General features: G+C 44.3%; 1 protein-coding gene across 3 annotated transcripts in view; it reads left to right on the top strand.

Moving 5' to 3' along the window:
• The window catches only part of CAMK1D (calcium/calmodulin dependent protein kinase ID), a 366,122-nt gene that overhangs the window by 145,572 nt on the left and 200,031 nt on the right, over positions 1–20,519 (top strand). For all 3 annotated transcript variants that reach the window (XM_048836583.2, XM_048836584.2, XM_075124546.1), the window contains exon 2: positions 13,627–13,758. In XM_048836583.2, the coding sequence (XP_048692540.1) occupies positions 13,627–13,758 (132 nt within the window). The remainder of the gene's footprint in view (positions 1–13,626; positions 13,759–20,519) is intronic.

Below are 20,519 nucleotides of genomic sequence, written 5' to 3'. Positions count from 1 at the left end.
AGGTGAGATTTGAGACCACAAAGCAAGGGAGTTCTTTTGGATTTCCACCTGGGTGGCTAATGTGGGGATAACCAATTAAAGTGGGATTTCTACATGCAACTTCTACTACTAATCCATGATCTTAGAATTTGGTCCATGACTGAATGTATATGCTGGAAAAAAAGAGTTTGGTTTGGGGCATGATGAAGGGGCACGCGCGCACACACACACACACACACAAACGTATATATGAATAACAAGGTAAACTAAGCTGCTCTTTTCCAGTTGAACATCTCAACAATAAGGTTGTCCCAAAGTGTACTCCCAGATAAGGTCTTCAGAACCCTAAAAACGGGTTAGAGCTGCCCTTTCATTATAACTGCGTGATGAGGGCAAAGCTGATCAGGTACTTGGTGTTGGACAGAAACAATAATCAGTTTCTACTAATCTGTCATATAAGATACAAGTACAGGACAATATTAGGTGCTGATTGCATATATTTGTGTTACTTGTTATTTATGGTGCGTGTTGATGCAGATAGATTAAGCTAACCGTGATCTAGATCAAGAGGGCTTTAATTTTAACTGGCTGGTGGCCTGGACTTGGAGGGTGAGATGAATGTCTGGAATAGCTTTCCAAATGGGAGACAGATCTAGTGTAATGGTTAGATCAGAGGACTGGGAGTCAGAACTTCAGGTTCTGTCCTCAACTCTATGTGGCTTACTCACTCCGTCTGTACAATGGGGATAATGATACCTTTGTGAAGGTCTTTGAAACTCTCCAATGAAAGCTGCTATGTAAGTACAAAGCATTATTATTGAAATATATTTTAGGTCACGTAGGACTTCACAGTGTGCTGCACACCATGGTGCTCACCCAGACTAGCATGTGACAGGACTCAGATCTTTAGGCTCTAAAACCACAGGCTACTATCTCTTGAGCTAAAAGAGAAACACCTCTGCCTGACAGCAGTAGAAGGCCTGTGATAAACATCTGAACAGTTTGGAATCTCTCCGGTAGAGGGTAGTAGCACATACGAGCATGTATGTATGCATGCACACACCTACGTACACACACACATACACACGCACACATTCACTCTCTCTTCCTAGCCATTACATTCTAAGTACTAAAGTGGCAGTAGAATATACTGACACACCATATTGTCGTCCCTTAAAAAGTGTGAGGAAATATGGAGAAATGTGCAAGAAAATTTCTGGAAGTGGTATCCTCCCAGGGAAAAGGCTTGAGAAACGTGAGGTTCTACAAACTTTCCTGACAGCTCCCACTGCTCCTCAATGGATAGCACTCGAGGAGTGATAGTCACAAAAGTGTGGGAAAATAATATTACAACTTACAAATAATACTTGACATTTTCTAGAATGTTTGCTAGCATATGGGATTTGATCCATTGGGAGAGGGGAAAAGACACTGTTTTTGTCAGTGAACACAGCTATTCACATGGTGAAATTTTGTAATGAGCAAAATAGCAAATATTCTTGCATGTGGAAATGTCTTTTTTTTTTTTTCCAAATAGACAGTTTTTCCGTTTTCATAGCAAAACAGCATTCTTGTAGTCAGATGCAGGGCATTGTACTTTTATTTATTTTTTGGTCTGTGAAAAATTGTGATCTGTGAAAAGGTTAATTCCTTAGATTGTAAATTCTTTGGGATTGGGAGTGTCTTTTTGTTCTGTGTTTGCACACCCCCAGCCCAATGAGGTGATGGTCTGTGACAGGGGCTCCCAAGTGATCTTCCAGTACAAATAATCAATAATAACAAGAATAATTAATAGGAGAAGTTGCTAGATAAGTGTCCTGCCCTCAGGGTACAACCAGCTAGTGAGAGCTTGTTCTGATGATGTAAGGCTTGTCATTTAGTATGTTACCTGGGCCTGGTGTGGGTGAGGTTCTGGGAGAACGGATTTCTTCTGCTAAGAGAACTGCACCGCTCTCTAGCCTCTCACGGAGCTAAATCTTTTTTAGTTCTGAATATTTACTGCCCGTAAACCCCTACATGTTCTTTATGAAAATCTTGCTGTGATCTATATGTTATGGCTTGTCTCACGTCAGTACATTAAGGGCCAGTTAGAGCCTCTCTTCCCCCTTAGTGCTTTTGCACTGGAGATAACCAGGGGTCGCTGAGTGCCAGGAGTGGGGACGCTAGCATTGCAGGCAACGATGAACTCCCCATAGGGGTTTATGTCTGGGTGGGTTGGGGCTGTGGTCCAAGCTCCCTCTGATGCTGCACATTGGCATATGCCGGGAGGCCAGGGCTCCCCTTTTTCCTAAGATGTATCATGACACGCCTGTGGGTATGTTCCACATGGAGTCTATGCTATGTCTGCACTGCAGTTAGACACCTGTGGCTGGCCCCTGCCAGCTGATTTGGGCTCCCAGGGCTTGGGCTAAGGGGCTGTTTAATTGTGGTGTAGAAGTTCTGGATTGTCTCTGTTCTAGGCAGACCCAATGCCTCTAGCTACCACTGCTCAGGTGGCACATCTCGCCTTCCTCCCTACCGTCCCTCCACCCATGTAGCTCTGTCTCTAGGAGCTTTAACTGAGCCCTGTTCATGTCCCCCGTCCCCCCCCCCCCCCAACAGCCACCAATTAACAACTTGGATTATCTGGCTAATCACTTTGCCAATTTCCTGTGTTAAAATGAGGGCATCTCTGCTGGCTGTGTTTGCAGTTTGCTAAGTGTTGAGCACTAGGCATATATTTGAACTGTCAATTCATTCGTTTCATTTCTGTCCATCTGATTTACATAACTCTGGGAATTTCCTTATCTGTGAGGACCAACGCTGGGTTTGCTGCTAAGCTTTGAAAAAACGTCTCTTGTGCTGCTGACCCATCCCATTTAATAGCTCCCTTCAGAATCACAAATGTCTTTCATTTATATGCTGAGAAAGGAGGGATGATGATGTTGCAAGGCTAGGACAAGACTCGTTTGTCTAAAATTTTGCACTTTTTGCTGGCACCTTTTAAAAGAATCTTCTTGGTTGGGAGCTGGAAGATGGCTAAGGGGAATTGCTGGACATGAGATACGGAGCCTTTCCTACAGAAGTGCAACTGTAGTGATCTGAGTTCCTGCATGGGTCGCCAGCAGGGTGCGAACTGGGGATTTTCAGTACCGGAGCACAAACTAAAGGCGTGACTCCATTAGCTCATAGTAGTAGTAGGCAAATATCCGCTAGCAGACCAGCCAGTAGAGGGAGACGTGACACAGACTTTGCAGCTATGATATACTACCACATTACAATAGAGCGACCAGATGTCCCATTTTTAAAGGGACAGTTCTGTTTTTGGGGACTTTTTCTCATATAGGCGCCTATTGCCCCCCACCCTCTGTCCCGTTTTTTCAGTTGCTATCTGATCACCCTACATTAAAACATGTTGGGTGTGGGAGGGGTGGGAACCCTGGCATGACAATGCATTTGTCATAAATATAAAGGGAAGGGTAAACCCCTTTGAAATCCCTCCTGGCCAGGGGAAAGCTCCTCGCACCATGTCAAGGTTCCTCCCCCACTCTGAACTCTAGGGTACAGATGTGGGGACCTGCATGAAAAACCTCCTAAGCTTACCTTTACCAGCTTAGGTCAAAACTTCCCCAAGGTACAAAATATTCCACCCGTTGTCCTTGGACTGGCCGCTACCACCACCAAACTAATACTGGTTACTGGGGAAGAGCTGTTTGGACGCGTCTTTCTCCCCAAAATACTTCCCAAAACCTTGCACCCCACTTCCTGGACAAGGTTTGGTAAAAAACCTCACCAATTTGCCTAGGTGACTACAGACCCAAATCCTTGGATCTGAGAACAATGAAAAAGCATTCAGTTTTTTACAAGAAGACTTTTAATAAAAAATAGAAGTAAATAGAAATAAAGAAATCCCCCCTGTAAAATCAGGATGGTAGATATCTTACAGGGTAATTAGATTCAAAAACATAGAGAACCCCTCTAGGCAAAACCTTAAGTTACAAAAAAGATACACAGACAGAAATAGTTATTCTATTCAGCACAATTCTTTTCTCAGCCATTTAAAGAAATCATAATCTAACACATACCTAGCTAGATTACTCACTAAAAGTTCTAAGATTCCATTCCTGGTCTATCCCCGGCAAAGACCCAGCATACAGACAGACACAGACCCTTTGTTTCTCTCCCTCCTCCCAGCTTTTGAAAGTATCTTGTCTCCTCATTGGTCATTTTGGTCAGGTGCCAGCGAGGTTACCTTTAGCTTCTTAACCCTTTACAGGTGAGAGGAGCTTTCCCCTGGCCAGGAGGGATTTCAAAGGGGTTTACCCTTCCCTTTATATTTATGACAGCATTAGTCCTGCATCAGCCTGGGAAATTAAATATGACAAACTCGGTTAAGGAAATCTTAGGGTTGCAGTTTTAAGACCAAAAATTACCAGGAAGTGCTAAAGCTCAGTGGTCTACAACACTGTGAACTTGCCCACTCATCTGTATTGCATATCCGTAGTGTATTCTACTTGTCTCTTTCCTATGTAGTATCTAATGTAATACACTGACAGTATTTGTTAGTATATATTAAATTCTATATTGATTAGCAAGGAAGGATGATCAGAGGGAGGTTATGAAAAGAAATACGTTAAAGATTATGAGGCACTCTGATACTATGGTAATACAATAATATCTCACATAGGAAGAAGCAAAAAGCTCAGATAGAAAACTCAGCTTCAGTGTTCGTTTAAATACTGAGAATATCTATTTTCTCTTCATAAATTTGTCAGTGAATGGAGTGTTCCTGAATCTGGGGGACAGATGGCATAAGATGCCAAGCATAATGCAGCAGTCAATCTGCAAACATCCTTATACGGCTGTGGCTGCATTGCAGTTCAGTCTTAACCTGCAATATCCCGGCTTTTCCAGTGCTTGATCGCTATAGAATAGAGTCTTATTCATTGCAGAATTGTGTGGTGACTGTGCATACAAGTCCCATGTATTTGTTGGAGCCTCTTTTAGGGTGAATTGCAAAGGCTTGATATGTGAATGTTGTGCAGATTTCAACCATAATAATAATAACACTTTTCATTTGCAGAGTATTGTACAAATAACCTTTCTAGCAAGGTATTATCACCCCCCCTTCCCCAATAGATGGAGCGAAGAAGGCAGAGACTTCACAAACTACAGTGAGTCAGTGGCAGAGCTAGGATTAAAACACTGGAGTTCCTGATTCTTAACCCCTTGTTCAGCCCACTAGGCTATATTTCCTAGTGGTAAAATAGGACATAAATGTACTTTAGAGCAGAAACCATCAAGGCCTCATTTCCTTTCCTGGCAAGTCCCGAGTTCAGTATTTTGTGTTTGGACTGCAGCAGTTTGATGAAAGCAATGCAGGAAAAAAGCTCCCTGCTTTATTTTAGTTGTGTGCAGTGTACCAACTATTGAATGGGGGAGAACCCAAAAGTTTAACCATGCTAAGAAAGTTTCACATTGTGCTTTACAATGCATTTGTAATTAATGTAATATATTCTCTTAGGGTGAAATTTACCCCCGAGCAAAGGGCTAGTTTTCAGTATCAGTACTGTCTTCAGTATTGCTGCAGTTTCCTAGTGTAATAAAACCTTTTGGCCTGTTAATAAGGAGGTATCTTCTGGTTTTCAGTTGTTCTGCAGAAGGTGAATTGAGTAGAGTTAAGGATGTTAGGGTGATCTTACCTGTGCATTTCCATAGTTTCAAACATTTTTGTTATTGGTTACAACCTTAAATTTGAATTTCCTGGCTTTCTAACAACCGTTCTTTTGTTAAACTACAGCCTTCTTCCAAAGAGCTTTCCTCCGACATGTATTTTCAACCTTACCTCCAGCTGAATTAAGTTTTTTTGTCTGGGAACTTAAAATATTGAAGATTTAAAACAAAAAGAAATCACAGACTAAAATAAACATTAGAATTCTCATAACTCATTGTGGTGACAAAGACTGTCAAAACACTAACCTGTAATGGTAGCTAATAGTACAGCAAAATGGGAAATGGATCCAGACAAATCCACACTCCTCTTATGACTATTTAAGATTGAAATTTTGCGATACTGCATTTGCACGGGGCTCTTTGCCAGCATGGAACGTACTGGAGCAAGAAAACCAGGCAGCTTTTGCAAAGGATATAAAACCTCATGTTTCAGGGCATAAGGCAACCTCTATCTAATGGGGGATAGGAAGAAACTTTCCTTGGGAGCAAATTATTATTTTGATAGTAGGGTAGCACCTAGAGGCACTGGCTGATATCAAGGCCCCATTTTGCTAGGTGCGGTGCAAACTCATAGAAGATGCAGTTCCCTGAGGTTCTTACAGTCCAAGAGTGGAAGGGGAAAGAGATGAGCTCATGTTCACACAGTAAGTGAGTGACAGAGTTATAGAACCTAGGTATCCTTATTCCTATGGCAGTGCCCTACGCTCTAGGCCACCCTACCTCCCATGCTAACCCATAACTGACTACTATAAAGTTTTGCACTTTCCTCAGAGGCAGCTGATACTGGCCACTGGAGGCTACTGGAGTAGCTGGACCAGTGACCTAATTCAGTATGGCAACTCCCATGTTCCTGTGTACTTTTAGAGGATGTAGGAAAGGAACCTGGGTATCAGCAGAGAAACATAATTTACTTTATTGTCTAAATAATATTGCAATACTTTTTACCTTGAACAAAATTAACCCCCTAAAATGTGGAGCTTCATTGGGGAACCAGGTCTGTGTCTGCAGAGAGGAATGGCAGTGATGCAGGAAAGAACCACTTGCTTCATCAGCAGTGCAGTGAAGAATAACTCTGACCCTTGCCCTTGTTATTCAGTTGTCCATTAGGCAAACAGCAACAACGTTTTAAGCCAGCCTAACAGCATTGTCCGTTGTCTGGAACACGTAATAACAGCATGGTGAGTGAGAGGTTTATTTAAATTTGTGATAGATGGTCTGCATGGGAAAACAAGCAGCACAGCTGTGTTGTGCAATAGAAGTCAGGGAGAAAGGGAATATTGTGAGTTACGTTACTAAAGCAACACTGGAGCGAATTTCTTCTAGGGTTATGATAGAGACAAACACGGCCCACTAGGTGTAAGGCAAATTTTTCAAACTTGGGTGGCTAACTTTAAGCAAGCGCCAACTCTGAAATTTTTGGCTTTAGCTCATGGGGTATGATTCTGCAGTGCTTTTTCAGACAAAATGCCTTTTAACTTCAATGGGGATATTGCTTGAGCACGGACTGCAGGACTCGGTCCGTTATGTATGATGAATGAGAACAGACAGAAAAAACACTTGCTCTGTGATACAACAGAGTATTGTGAATGGACCAGAAAGTTTCAGTGTGGCCTTTCCCATTCTTTTATATCGATCTATTCTGAGATATGTAGACGGAGAGTCTGGAGACCCATGTTCTGTTATATATGCCACTGACTTGCTGTATGACCTTGTCTTAGTCACTTAATGTCACTGAAATTTCAAAGAATAAACCTGTCAGGCATGGTCTAGATAATACTTAGTCCTGCCTTGAGTGCAGGGAACTGGACTAGAAGACCTCTCGAGGTCCCTGCCAGTCCTATGATTCTATGTGTAAATGTTTGACTACAGTACAGTAGATATTGCACATCCTGGAAGTCCCTTGTTCCTGGCCAGGACACAGATAGAAATACCCCAGCAGTAGTCACTCTTGGCTTCACACTGGACTAGAGTGGGGCCCGGAGCACATCCTCTCATCCAAATACCCATGAACTTTGGGGAACTTTGGATCCAAGTCCAGGTCTGAACTTGGCAGTGTGGGTCCATTTCTACACAGACCCAAGTGCTTTCTGGGACATGACTTAGTGACCAAATTGTTTTAGTTTCAGTTATTAGTTTTGTGTTGGTTTTGGTGGTGTGGGTGCTGGGATGGGAAATGACAACAGGCATTAAGTCAGTTGTGGAACCAGCAACAGAATCAGACTCCCGCTTCCCTACTCTGACCAGTAAAACCACCCAGTCTCTTAGCTGATAAGAGGTGACAGTGCGACCAGCTAGAACCTTAAGGCTTGCTGGAGCTTACCTATTATGAAAGTGCCTGTGAAGACTTTTCCTATTTATTTGTGCCAGTGTGTTTGGTGATTTAAACTTAGCCTGTCTGTGGAGAATCCAGGAAGAGAGAAACAACAATCTGTGGTTGTTTAAGATCTTTTTTGTGAAATGGCTTACTGTTGTTTGGTCAATTTCACATCTCAGAGGACTCTTCACACTGGAAATGGTGTATTTTCACACCATTAGTGCTCGCTGATTACTTTCCATACCATGGCTAGGGTAAAGTGCACAGCAAAACCTAACTGTATCGTAATTAAGATTGTTAGCTATATAGAGCTTGACGATGTGAAATCTGCTGCATGACTACTGTTGATTTAGTATGACAGAGCACCTGCTAATGCAGTGGAAAACTGTTCAACGTGTAAGTCTCAGTGAATGGAAAATTTAAGTTTTATTCCTTCATCGGCTGTTTGTTTGACAGGGCCTGTATTTGTATTTTTTGTGGCAATGAAGCACATTGAGATACTATGGCAAATGCACTCTGCCATAAGTACATTTCATTCATTTTATCTCAGGATTTGAATTTTCATATTTAAATCACAGTTTGAACAGTGGTTCTCAAACTAGGGGCGCCACTTGTTCAGGGAAAGCCCCTGGCGGGCCGGGCCGGTTTGTTTACCTGACGCATCTGCAGGTTTGGCCAATCGTGGCTCCCATTGGCCGCGGTTTGCTGCTCCAGACCAATGGGGGCTGCGGGAAGGGCGGCCAGCACATCCCTCGGCCCGCGCCGCTTCCCGTAGCCCCCAGTGGCCTGGAGCGGCGAACTGCGGCCAGTGGGAGCCGTGATCAGCCGAACCTGCGGAAGCGGCAGCTAAACAAACTGGCCCAGCCCACCAGGGGCTTTCCCTGAACAAGTGGCTTCCCCTAGTTTGAGAACCACTGCAGTTTGAACAAACTAGAGAAATGTGGAAGGGCAAAGATTCTTGCACCTTAATACATCTTTATATGCACTACAGTTTAATATTGTAGCTATTGTTTTCTGTTAGAAAACTGGCAAAGATGGAATGCATTTGGATGCAAATACAACGTGTTCTAACAAAGTTCTTGAAACCCTAATCTGTGCTTGTAACTCTATATTAAAGAGAGTAATTAGGATGGGAAATGATACAAACAAATTCAAATTATAGAAGGTGGACGTCTTGTGGGATGCTGCATGGTCCAATGGTTTTAGACAGTGATAGGGTATCAGGATTCCTTGACTGTCTTCCAAAGTTTGATCACTGGCTGTGTGATGCTGGGCAAGTCACTTAATCCCTCTGTGCTTCTATTATACCCTTTTTTGAAACGTGTTAAAAACGTACCTAGATCACAGAAGCATTTTGTGGCTTAATTAACATGAGAACAGAAATGGGTAATGACTGTGGTTTCCTATGCCTCCATTTGCATTTGTTCATTTCTGGGGAAGAGTTGGTGGTGACCTTGCAAGAGGCTGTAGGTCTGCCTCCTTGAATTCAGGGGAAAAGTTGCTATTGTGGGAACTAGTGAGAAGGATTGAAATGTTGGAAGCTGGGGTAAGAGAGTCAATTCCGAATAATGAGGTGGCAGAATGTTCTGATGCTTGGTTGGTTTTGGGAGGAGGAGGAAGAGGGGGTAAGGAGAAGGGAGGGAGAAATACAGTTTGCACAAATAAATGGATAAATACAGCAGACATAGATTCTAAAGTGAGAAGGGGCTCATCAAGTCAGCCCCCCTGCATATCAGAGGCCATGGAACCTCCCTAAAGTAATTCCTGTTTGAACTGGGCAATGTGCATCTCTGGTGCAACTTCAGTGATTATGCTAGAGTTGAATTTGGCCCTTAAGGCTCAATCCTGCTCCTGCTGAAGTCAGGAGGAGTTTAATGGGAGTTGGATCAGACCCTTAAGGATGGATGAATGTGGCCCAGTAGCTCTACAATTAAACTAAATTCCAGAGCATCCATACACTTTAATCTCTCCCCCCTACATCACCGGTGACAACTTCACCAAGACTGTTTGGAGCTGTCTGTAGGTATGTCTACACTGCAGTCACAGAGTGCTTGCAGCACGTGTAGACAAACCCCAACTAGTTTTAATGTAGCTAGCAGTCAGGCCTCGGCAGTATGTGCGTGAGCACAGGCTGTGCAAGCCCATCTCAGAACCCCGATAATTACTTGTGCACGCTGAAGTCTGTGCTGCTATGGCTTTGCTGCTATCACACCCTGTGGTGGCAACATACCCTTTGATTCCTCTCTCTCTCTCTCTCTAGCTCTTGCTAAGCCCTGTTCCTTCTTCCTCTATCATATCTATGCAATCCTTTCCTTCCTCTTGATCTCCATCCCTAATTCCCTGGGCCTTTCCTGAATTAATCCCCTCTTGACTACTACAACCTCCTTCTCTTTGGCTTCCGATATGTCTCTCCTCTCCCTTTTAGTCTTAAGGTTGTCGCTGTCTTTCATTGCCCCCCTGGTTACATCCTCTCCCTAACCAGTGATGCCACTTTGGGGGCTGTGAGCCCCCAAAGGAGAGGCGGTTGTAGGTGCCCACCGTTGCTGGAAGTTGTCACTCTCGGGATACTTTTCACCACCACAGGCTGCATGAATCTAGCCCAGTGTTTGTTCAACACTCACAACGTGAGGAGTGGTCTATGAGTGCCAAAAGCTATCATTCAGCGAGGTTCGTCCCATTTTGTCCTTCGAATGACAACAACCATTAAAGAAATACGGTGTTAATCATAGTGAGTAGAACTCTTAAGTTCCCAGGAAACATTCAAGGGGCAGTAAATTCACATCCAGGTTCTGGTACAACTTCTGTGCCCAGAGTCTTGCCAGTAAATGGAGGAGGAAACACATTAAAATTTTTACGGCAGCTGAAACCCAGGCATTTCCTAGAGCAGTGCCTACTGAAAAGGAACATAAAGGCCGGGCCTTCATTTGTTTCATTGTTTTAGAACGGCAATGAACTTGAGTTCAAAATGGAAACTTTCTTTAGTTTTACAGCACCATGGATGTACACAGTAGGTAAAACGAGCTGCCTGGATAAGCGATCCCTTCCTTGAAGCACTTGCAGGCTAAAGACAAGAGACTGCTGTGATACACAACCAAACGCATGCAGAGCACAGGGTCGTTTATATGCGTCAAAAGCATCCGAGAACAGGCCCCGAGGAGTTCTTTGGAGGAACAGGAGGGTGCTTGGGGGCAATCCTATGAGCGAGAGGCTGAGCACCCTCATTGCCTACAGAAGTCAATGGGAATTGAAGGTTCTCAGCAGCTAGCTGACTCAGGACATGTGTGATCATTGACTAAGCTGTTCTAAGCATTAGGGTTGGCGTGAAAGTAGGGTGACCAGATGTCCCAATAAAATTGGAACTGTCCCAATATTTAGTTGTTTGTTCCGTGTCCCGACCGATGTACGGTCGGGACGCCATTTGTCCCGATATTTTGCTTCGGTGGCACTCTGGCTTTTTTTTTTTTTGCTTGGGGCGTCAAAAAACCTAGAGCCGGCCCTGGTGGGGGCATGAGCCTGTGGCTGCCCCCCCACGTGTCCCGTTTTTTGTTCTTGTCATCTGGTCACCCTAAGTGAAAGAATAATTTCATTCATTAAATGACTACAAGTATTCAGGCGTAATGAAATCACTGCATAGGTCTTTACAAATCCTGTTGCCCTGCTTGGTTCTTTATTGCTCAGGCCGTTAGATACAATGTGTGTGAGCCCCAGAATACAGTGCATTGGTTCCACGGTGCACTGAAAAGCTATTATCTAAGCCCAGAAGCACTGAGCAGAAGTCAGTGAGGTTACCCTGTTTGTAGAAACGCACAAGTCAGATCAGAATCTGGGCCCATTGTTTAGTGAAAGATCTCTGGAACACCATGCTATCCTGTGCTTAGAAAGTCACTTCTGCATGTAGGCAAAATTCACAACATACCCTTTGTAGCAATCCCAATAATCTATTCCTAACTTCCTGTTATAGTTTCCTTATTACTTACTATGAACTACAAAAGTCTTTCTGTGTAAATAGAAGCATTCTCTTTCCGAATCACCATCCTCCTGCGCTTCTCGGATTCATTTATCCATTCATGCAATTATTCATTCAGTTCTTTCACATCCAAGGGACCAATTGTGAGGTCACAAATGCTTGACTGTGTCATCAGATCTATGAATCATGAAGGAAGAGCCTGGCTATGAAAAGGAAAAGCTTCTGTTTATTCACAGACACCTAGATAACCAGCAATCCTGGGAAATGAAAAGTCAGAGAAAGTTCATGGCAGTTTAATGAGGTTGTGATCAAATATTAACATTTTAAGAGCTTGCTGGAGCATGGTTGTGGTTTGTTCAGGCTGCTAGTGACTTGTCTTTTTATGGAGTGCCATGTGGCTGGCAGAATAATCTACTGCTTGAAGGAAAACATATCCTGGTTCTTTTTATTTGATAAAAATATGATAATACAGCTGTATGACCTTAGGCTGTTATCTTGTCAGATAAGCAATTGGCTGTGAGACCTATAGGGCAAACCAAGGTGCTGCAGGAAATATTTTTTGATTAGCCGTACCGTAGAAATTGCCATTCTGAACCAGAACCAATGTTCATCTAGTGTAGTATCCTGTCTCTGACCAGTACCAGATACTTCAGAAGAAGATATAAGAGATATACATTAAAGGCGGGGGTTTTTTCCCCCACTCTTGGAAGTTAGTGGTTGGCTTGTACCCTCAAACATATATATCCTTTATACATTTTCTCCTATCTGATGTAACTGTGGATGTTCATATTATTCACGTACACACCTGATCCTGTTTTGAATCCTCTTACGCTCTTTCCTTCAGTAATCTCTTGTAGCAGTTTGTTCTAAGGATTAGTTTTACATTGTGTAAAAAGACTCATTAGCTAGTCTTCTTCTCCATCTGAATCAGGATTGAACAAATGGTGCTGGGGCACACTGGGCTGCTGAATGTGCCATCTCATCTTTCAAGGGAGATTTACAGCTCTGGTCCTGACCTCTGGTGATCCTTTCAGATCCCATGGCACTTTTAACAATAATTGGGAAGTTATTCCAAGTATCTTGGCCAAGGATCACTAAGCAAGCGCTTATGAACATTTATGAACAAGGCCTCCTAAAATCTCAGAGAGTGAAGTATTATTATAGGTGGGAAATTTAGGCAGAAGATACTAAGTGACTTACCTGAAGTCACATGTTAAGTCAGTGGCAAAACTAGGAACAGAATTTTGGAGGTTCTAGGTTACAGACCTGTGCTTATACTACGTTGATTGTAAGCCCCTTGGGCAAGGACTTTTCTGTTTCTTCTGTGTTTGTAAAGCTCCTAGCACAACAGGGTCCCAGTCCATGCCTAAGCTTTTAGGTGCTGTTGTAATACTAATAATAATAATAATTAATAAAAATAGACCATGATTCTTTATTAAAACTGTCCATTTACTCAGTAAGCTTTGGCGACAGGAATGTGCCATGAATGTTAACATATGCATAGTTTATAAAGCAAATGAAAGATGCTATATATGTGTAAAATGTTGTTCTTGATAACACAGATGAGTATAGCAGCTTTTATAGACCTACGTCCACACCTGAAGTACAGGTACAGAAAGGATATATTTTGAGACCAATCTTTTCCTTCTTTCAGGGGTGCGTTTTCTGAAGTAGTTCTGGCCAAAGAGAGAGCTAGTGGAAAACTATTTGCAGTCAAGTGCATCCCCAAGAAAGCACTGAAGGGGAAGGAAAGCAGCATAGAGAATGAAATCGCAGTCCTGAGAAAGTAAGTATTGAATACCTGTATCTCCTTCTACAGTTTGAATGGGCGCGTTTGTCCACTCTGCGGAGCAGGAAGGGCTGTGGTCAATGAACAAGAATTGTGATTTGTAAATGTGACTGAGTTGCTCAGCTTATTGCAGGTGGTTGGGAACATCTGGGCATAAACTGTACTGTAAATGTTTTCAGAAATTATCTGTTCTCCTTGTGCATTAATTAATGCATAGTGGTGGGGTGGGGGGGAACGGGTCTGGGGAGCGTAAGATCCCTTAAATGAGGCCTGATCCTGCTTCCACTGAAATCAATGGTGATTTGGCCATTGACTTCAGCGGGTGCAGGAGCAGGCTCATAGATTAACTGCTCTAAAGCAATTTTAAGCCAACCCTGACTCCATGGGATGCAGACTGTTTTAGCTGGTGGCAGCACCTTGTATCACTGAGATTAAACCTTCCCGTCTCTGTTATTGACTTCTCAGTACAGTTCCATTGTAGCTCATTTGTGCATCTCCTATAGTTGCCTCTCTTCATTTACTGCAACATTTGACTGCTAAATTCAATTCAGTGTGTCCTATTTTAACATTTCTCATGATAAAGCAGGATCGCTGGGAAATAGATATAACCTTTTAGGGCCCAAGCCTTGCATTTTTCACACACACCCCAAACTCCTACTGACTCTGACGGGAGGTTTCGGTGTGCAAAGACTGCAGGATCAGGCCCCAAGTCTTGATCATTTGTAAAGTACACATGGATAATCATTTCAGCAGTGTGCAACAAAACCAATCCCAAAGCTTCAAATCAAAACTGCCATAACCATGCTAAAGACAGAGACAGTGAGAGCTGAAAGATTGGGGCAAAAGGGAAAACTCAGTCACTCTCAGGCAAACCATCCCAGTAGATGAATGGGATCCATTCCTGTGGAGTGAAGTCGATGGAGCTCCATGAGGGTCTCAGGGGTCTGCCCCAGTTGCAAGATCAAGGCTTAAATTAGACCCCCTACAACAAAAACACATATGATTCAGGCACAAGAGTGGGAGGGGGCTGCCCCAAAGAGGAGATTGGCAAGGGAAGGTTGAGAGAAAGAAGTGTGTTTTAAGGAACGAGTTGAAGGAGGAAGAACAGGTTGTTGGCATAACCCACAGGTCTCAAACCTGGGCCCGCAGGGTTCATGGGAGCAGCCATACTCTAGTCCTCTACCTGGTAGTATGCTGACAATAGCTTACCTGGGACCCATGAAACCCAGCCCCAGTGTGAGGCTCTGCCTCTAAGGTCCAGTTGGCAGAGTGGCTGTTTGGCCCCCTGGCCCTGCCTAAGCCAGCAGTAGGATCAGGAAGCTGTCTGAACAACTAGGCTCTGCCCTGCTCTGGACTCTGTGCCTTGTGCTACCTGCTTCTGCTTCTCCTGCTTGATTTCCTGGTATCTCAACCCATCTTGACTCCTGGCATATAACTTGTGGTTCCCAATCTCCAGTTTGTCTCCTGCTGCTTACCCCGGGTATCCTGACCCGGCCTGATTCTGGTTCGTGCCTCGTGGTTCTGATCTCATCTGTCCTCTGCTTATGACCTCCTGGTCTCCTCACCCAGCTGACTCCTGTCTTGTGATGGTGGACTCTGGCTCTGACTATTAGGTCTGACTGCCCACGACCTGGCTGTGACAGTTGTGTATTGTTGCCGAGCAACAAAGCTCATCTGCAGTTTAGTGGCCACATCCAGGCAAGAGGGGCCAGCAGGACCATCGGGCAGCCTGGAGTAAATGTTGCTCCGATGGAACCATCCAACAATGTTTACATCTTGGTACAAGACTGGTAGTTTTTCCTAGAGTAACGATGGCTTCGCATAAACCTTGGCCCCAGGGATGCAGAGCAGAGAAATCTTTTGGGGTCAGTTCTTGCTTCTGTTTTGTGAAGTATTGCTCCTATTTTCTGACAAAGCATTTCTTGAGAGAAGAGGGGGCAACAGCACAGGCTACACCATGCGAACTGCAGTGGCAAAGTAGCGTGTGGGTGAAACATGCCTTACTTGTCATACAGTTAGATCCACTTGGTGTGCTGCCCACCCAATGGCGGATTTAGAGTTTGTGGGGCCCTGGGCTCAGCTTCATTTTTGGGGCCCCTCCTTGGGACTCAGCCAAGAAAAAGAACATTCTCTCTTATCTCCCCCCGCCCCCGTTTTTTCGTTCTTTTTCTCTTTATCCTCCTCCTATAAGTAATAGGAAGTAAATGAAAATAAAGTGAGGTACCTTGATTGTTTTTCTAGTCTAACTTATATTTCTACAGACCACTTGAAAATTGCTGAGGGTCTCAGCGGACCACTTAATGATCTTTCCAAATATTGTTTGTACCGTTAGCTAACTATTGTAAAGCTCTTTGAATAAGAGCACTTTTATTAAAAAAAAAAAAAAAAATTGTTAAAAAGCATTGGGGTGTGGGGTCTGGCCAGGATGTATGGTGTGGGACGGGGCTCAGGGCTGGGGGTGCAGCGTCTGGGAGAAAGTTAGGGTGCAGGAGCAGGCTGGGGGTTGGGGTGCAGGGTCTGGCCAGGAGTTAGGGTACGGGAGGGGGCTCAGGGTTGGGGCAGGAGGTTGGGGTGTGGAGTGCTTACCAGGAGCAGCTCCCATTTGGTGCGAGGGGTGCAGGTGGGAACATGGGTGTGTGTGTGCAGGAGCTCCCGTTTGGTGCTCAGGGTAGGGGTGCGGATGTAGGGGGTTGGTGCAGGAGTCAGGGAGGGCAGGGGGCTGGAGGTATGTGAGGGGGGTGCAGGAGTCAGGGCAGGGGGCTGGGGTTGTGGGCTGGGGTTATGGGGGTGCTCCCAGCCCCCTGCCCCACCCCAGCCCCCTACCCTGAGCAGCTCACGGCAGAGGGCTGGGGGGGCTATGTGTAGAGGGAGTGTGGGGGCCCCACCTTTGCTCCGCCCTGCCCCGATTCCCCCCCCTTCCCCAAGGCCGCACCCCCACCTCTTCTCCGCCTCCTCCCCTGAGCGCGCTGTGGTCCTGCTCCTCCCCCTCAATCCCGGAACGACCTGAGCGCTGGCAAACAGCTGTCTGGCAGTGGAGGAAGCGCTGGGAGGGACAGGGAGGGGCGGGAACACAGCACGCTCGTGGAGGAGGCAGGGAAGGGGTGGGGGAGGGAGGAGCTTGGCTGCCGGTGTGTGCGGAGCCTGCAGCAGAAGCCCCAGGAGCCAGCAGGACCAAGCTTCTGCCCCCACAGCTGCCCGGCCCTGGAGCCCCCTGTCGTTGGGGGGCCCTGTGCCAGGGCACCCTGTATTTCACTGTAAATCCACCTCTGTGCCCACTGCACATTAGGAGTTTGCTGCAATGAGAAAGACTTGTTCATTTTTATCTCGTAATGTCTCCTACTTAGTTGTTGCTAATACAACCTTAGGTGGTCTCTGTATTTACTCTGAAAATAGATTCACTTTGTTAATGATCCCAGTATTGAATTTGTGTGTGGCACCAGGGAAACACTGAATTTAAAACAAAAAAAACCCCACCTTTCTGTTCACAATTGAGGAGGGAGTGGGAAATCAGCCTATTTCACTGCTCAAACAGACACTCCAAATGAATTCTCTCTTTGATAGGCAGATATTAGACATAGCTTTAAACATGGTTGGGTGGATCCTGAGCTGTGGTTGCTAGGCTGCCAAGGTATCTCTAATTGTCCTGTTTTTGTTTCTGGTGAGCTTAATGTCCAGGGTAACGTTTAGTGTGTATGTTGTCTAATTACTGGTTGGAGTGCCAGAGCCTTGGGCTGATTTACAAGACGGTAAGGATTGGTGGTAGCCCTGTCTGATCCCGAGAATGGTGCATGACTGTAGGAGGTGATAGAGATTCACCCCCATTCCATGAGAGAGAAGGCTAGAGGTACTAGGAGTAGATGCAGAGATCACATACTAATAGATTCTACGGCCAGAAGGGACCACTGTGCTCATCTAGTCTGACCTCCTGCATAACACTGGCCATGGAACTTCCTCAAAATAATTCCTGTTTGAACTAGAGCTTATCTTTCAGAAAAAGCATCTCATGTGAATATGCAGACCTCTTTGGATCCCAGTCCTTCCCTTTGTCCTTGCACTGTCCCCATGGAGGTTGCTAATGCCATTAGCTCTCACAGGAGAAGAGAAAGGACCACTCTAATTGTGACACAAACATAATATTTGTGACCTCTTTGGGGAAGAGTCTCTGGCCAGGAGTTCTGTCTTCCCCCTCCCTCTGCCCAATCTGCAAAGGATGACAGTCTGTTACAGCCCCAGCTAGAGAGTGTTACCTCAAGCTGTGACAGCCCATTCTTTTAGCTGTGGAGGTCCCCAGTGCAATCCCTGGTGGCTTGACCAAGAGTAGCATCCATCACATAAGGAAACCACCCAAACTAGTGACAGAGGCATAGGGGGTTCACCTGAGAGCTAGGAGATGACACTGAGGAGGCACTCAGCACTCACAGTACTGCCCTGACTCCATGATGGGGGTTGGTTCCTCACAACTGATAGGCAACCACAGGAAACCTGAGAGGGGCAGTGTGCAACAGTACTCTTCGCTGGATGACAGCTGCCAGGAGACAAGGCCCCATGAAGATGAACAACCCAACCCCGACCCAGTCAAATGTAGGAGGGAGAAGACAGAACTCCTGGCCAGTGGGTTACGCTTACCCCATTGCTCCAGAGGAGGTTTGTCTGCGCCTCCCTTCCAAGTCCATGTAGGTCTCTGCAGCTGCAGAGTCCCACCAGATCATGCAGTTCTGGCAGGCTGTATACCACTGAAGTGCCAGACTGATGATTTGGATCCTAGTGAGTATATCATATATTAAAATGGAGCGTAGTATTACCTTTCGTTGGGGATTGGTCCTGCTTTGAGCAGGGGGTTGGACTAGATGACCTCCTGAGGTCCCTTCCAACCCTGATATTCTATGATTCTATGATTCTTTCTATTTAGGATCAAGTTTACATATCATAAAACCTAATATGAGAGCAGGAAACTGGGATTCAGGACTCCTGGATCCTATTCCTGGCATGCCATTGATTTCCTCTATCACCTTAAGTATCTCACATCTTATTTTATGCAGCTATAGTTTGTGAAACAATTTTTTTCCTATTAACTTTTTATTAAATTAATGTATATAGAACAACAAACTATACATAAAACTTCTTATAAAGTGTCAACCACCGGCTACCTAATCTTAACTATATTTAAAACATTTGATTATATATAATATGAATGGTTAAAGTATAAATTAATTATTTTTATTGCACAGTTTACAAACAAACATTGTTTATTGGGAAAACAAAATTAAAATAAGGTAAATAACAGAAGCAAATGTTAGAGGAGGGGAAAAGAGAAGAGGAGGAAAGAAAGTGGGCAGAGAAGAGGTGAAGGTGAGGGGGGCCTGTACTCATTTAATAGGATCATCCTGATACTTCCAGGAGAGCATTCCATATCTCTGAGATACTGGGTATTTCAGTTATGGTATACACTTCTTTCCAGGGTGGCCAACCTTATGATGTCTGTGCTCCAATCTTCAATTGTGAGTTGCTTTTTGGATTTCCATTTTTGTAGCACTAGTCTTTTAGCAATTATTAGTGTCAAAGTTTTTCATATTAATTTAGCTTCCAATTAATATCCATTAGGTTTAAAATTACATGTTTAGCTTGTTACACAATTTTATTTGTTAGGAAAAAAATAACAGCAATTAAGTTCTGGCCAAATGTTCAGATGTACAAGCATTCGTGGAGCACATGGGGGGTTAAATTAGCGTCTGCTGAATTACACCGGCAACATTTGTCTGACTTAGCGGCACCTGTTGTGAACAATCGGAGAGGGGTCCACTGCATCCTCCGTATGAGTTTCCACAAGATTAATCTTAACCAGAGGTCCAAGGAGCAATTCAAAGCACTGGCTAAAATTTGTTTCCATTAGTTAGCAGAGAATAATTGGCCTATTTCCTCCTCTTGTATCTTTTCTAGGAAATCCATGTTTAATTCAAGTTTGCTGGCCAGATTCGCAGATAGTGTTGCCATAGGTCTTGGTAATCTGGGTAATATCTGAAGAAATGAAAGCAGTTCATCTGAGTCTGGGATAGTGCAGATATCAGGGCCAAACTAATGGGAGATGGCATGTTTAAGTTGGATGTATTGCCATTCCTTCTTAGTCTCTAGATCAGGGGTAGTCAATAGGCGGACTGTGAGCCAAATCTGGAGCGCCAGAGGCTTTTGAACGGACCGCAAAATATTTTTATTATTATCATTATTGTTATTTTTATGTACAGAGAAATTAGAAAAAAATTATTAGAATAAGATATCAGTGAATTGAAAGGATTAATCAATAAACAGAGAAATTGGAAAAAATTTATAAGAAAATTTAGGAGAAATCCATTCAAAAGTTTCTCATAAATCCATTCTCAAAATCTTAAGTGTTCCTTCAGTGAGAGCTCATTCCTTTCCCATTGAAATCAATGGCAAAATTCTCTATCGCATAGGAGGAGCAGGCCTTTGAACACAAACAATGCAATACCAGAACAGAACAATGATGCATCTCGTCTGGCGGCCTGTCCCTGACAAAAGCTGGTGGCCCCATTTCACCAGGATACTTTAGCACATGCCTAACTTTAAACAGTGAACCGTCCCAGTAAAATCAACGGACTGTTCATGTGCTTAACTTTAGGCACGTGCCAAAATATCTTGCTGAAGCATCGGATACTTCAGACAAGGATGAAAATCCCACAGTACACCTGTGTTCAGTACTACCCCAAAAGAGCCCCACACCAGGGACCAGGTTATGCCCTGAC

This window comes from Caretta caretta, chromosome 1, assembly GCF_965140235.1.
Source record: "Caretta caretta isolate rCarCar2 chromosome 1, rCarCar1.hap1, whole genome shotgun sequence".
Taxonomy (NCBI): Eukaryota; Metazoa; Chordata; order Testudines; family Cheloniidae; genus Caretta; species Caretta caretta.
This window is presented reverse-complemented; position numbering and strand designations above follow the sequence as displayed.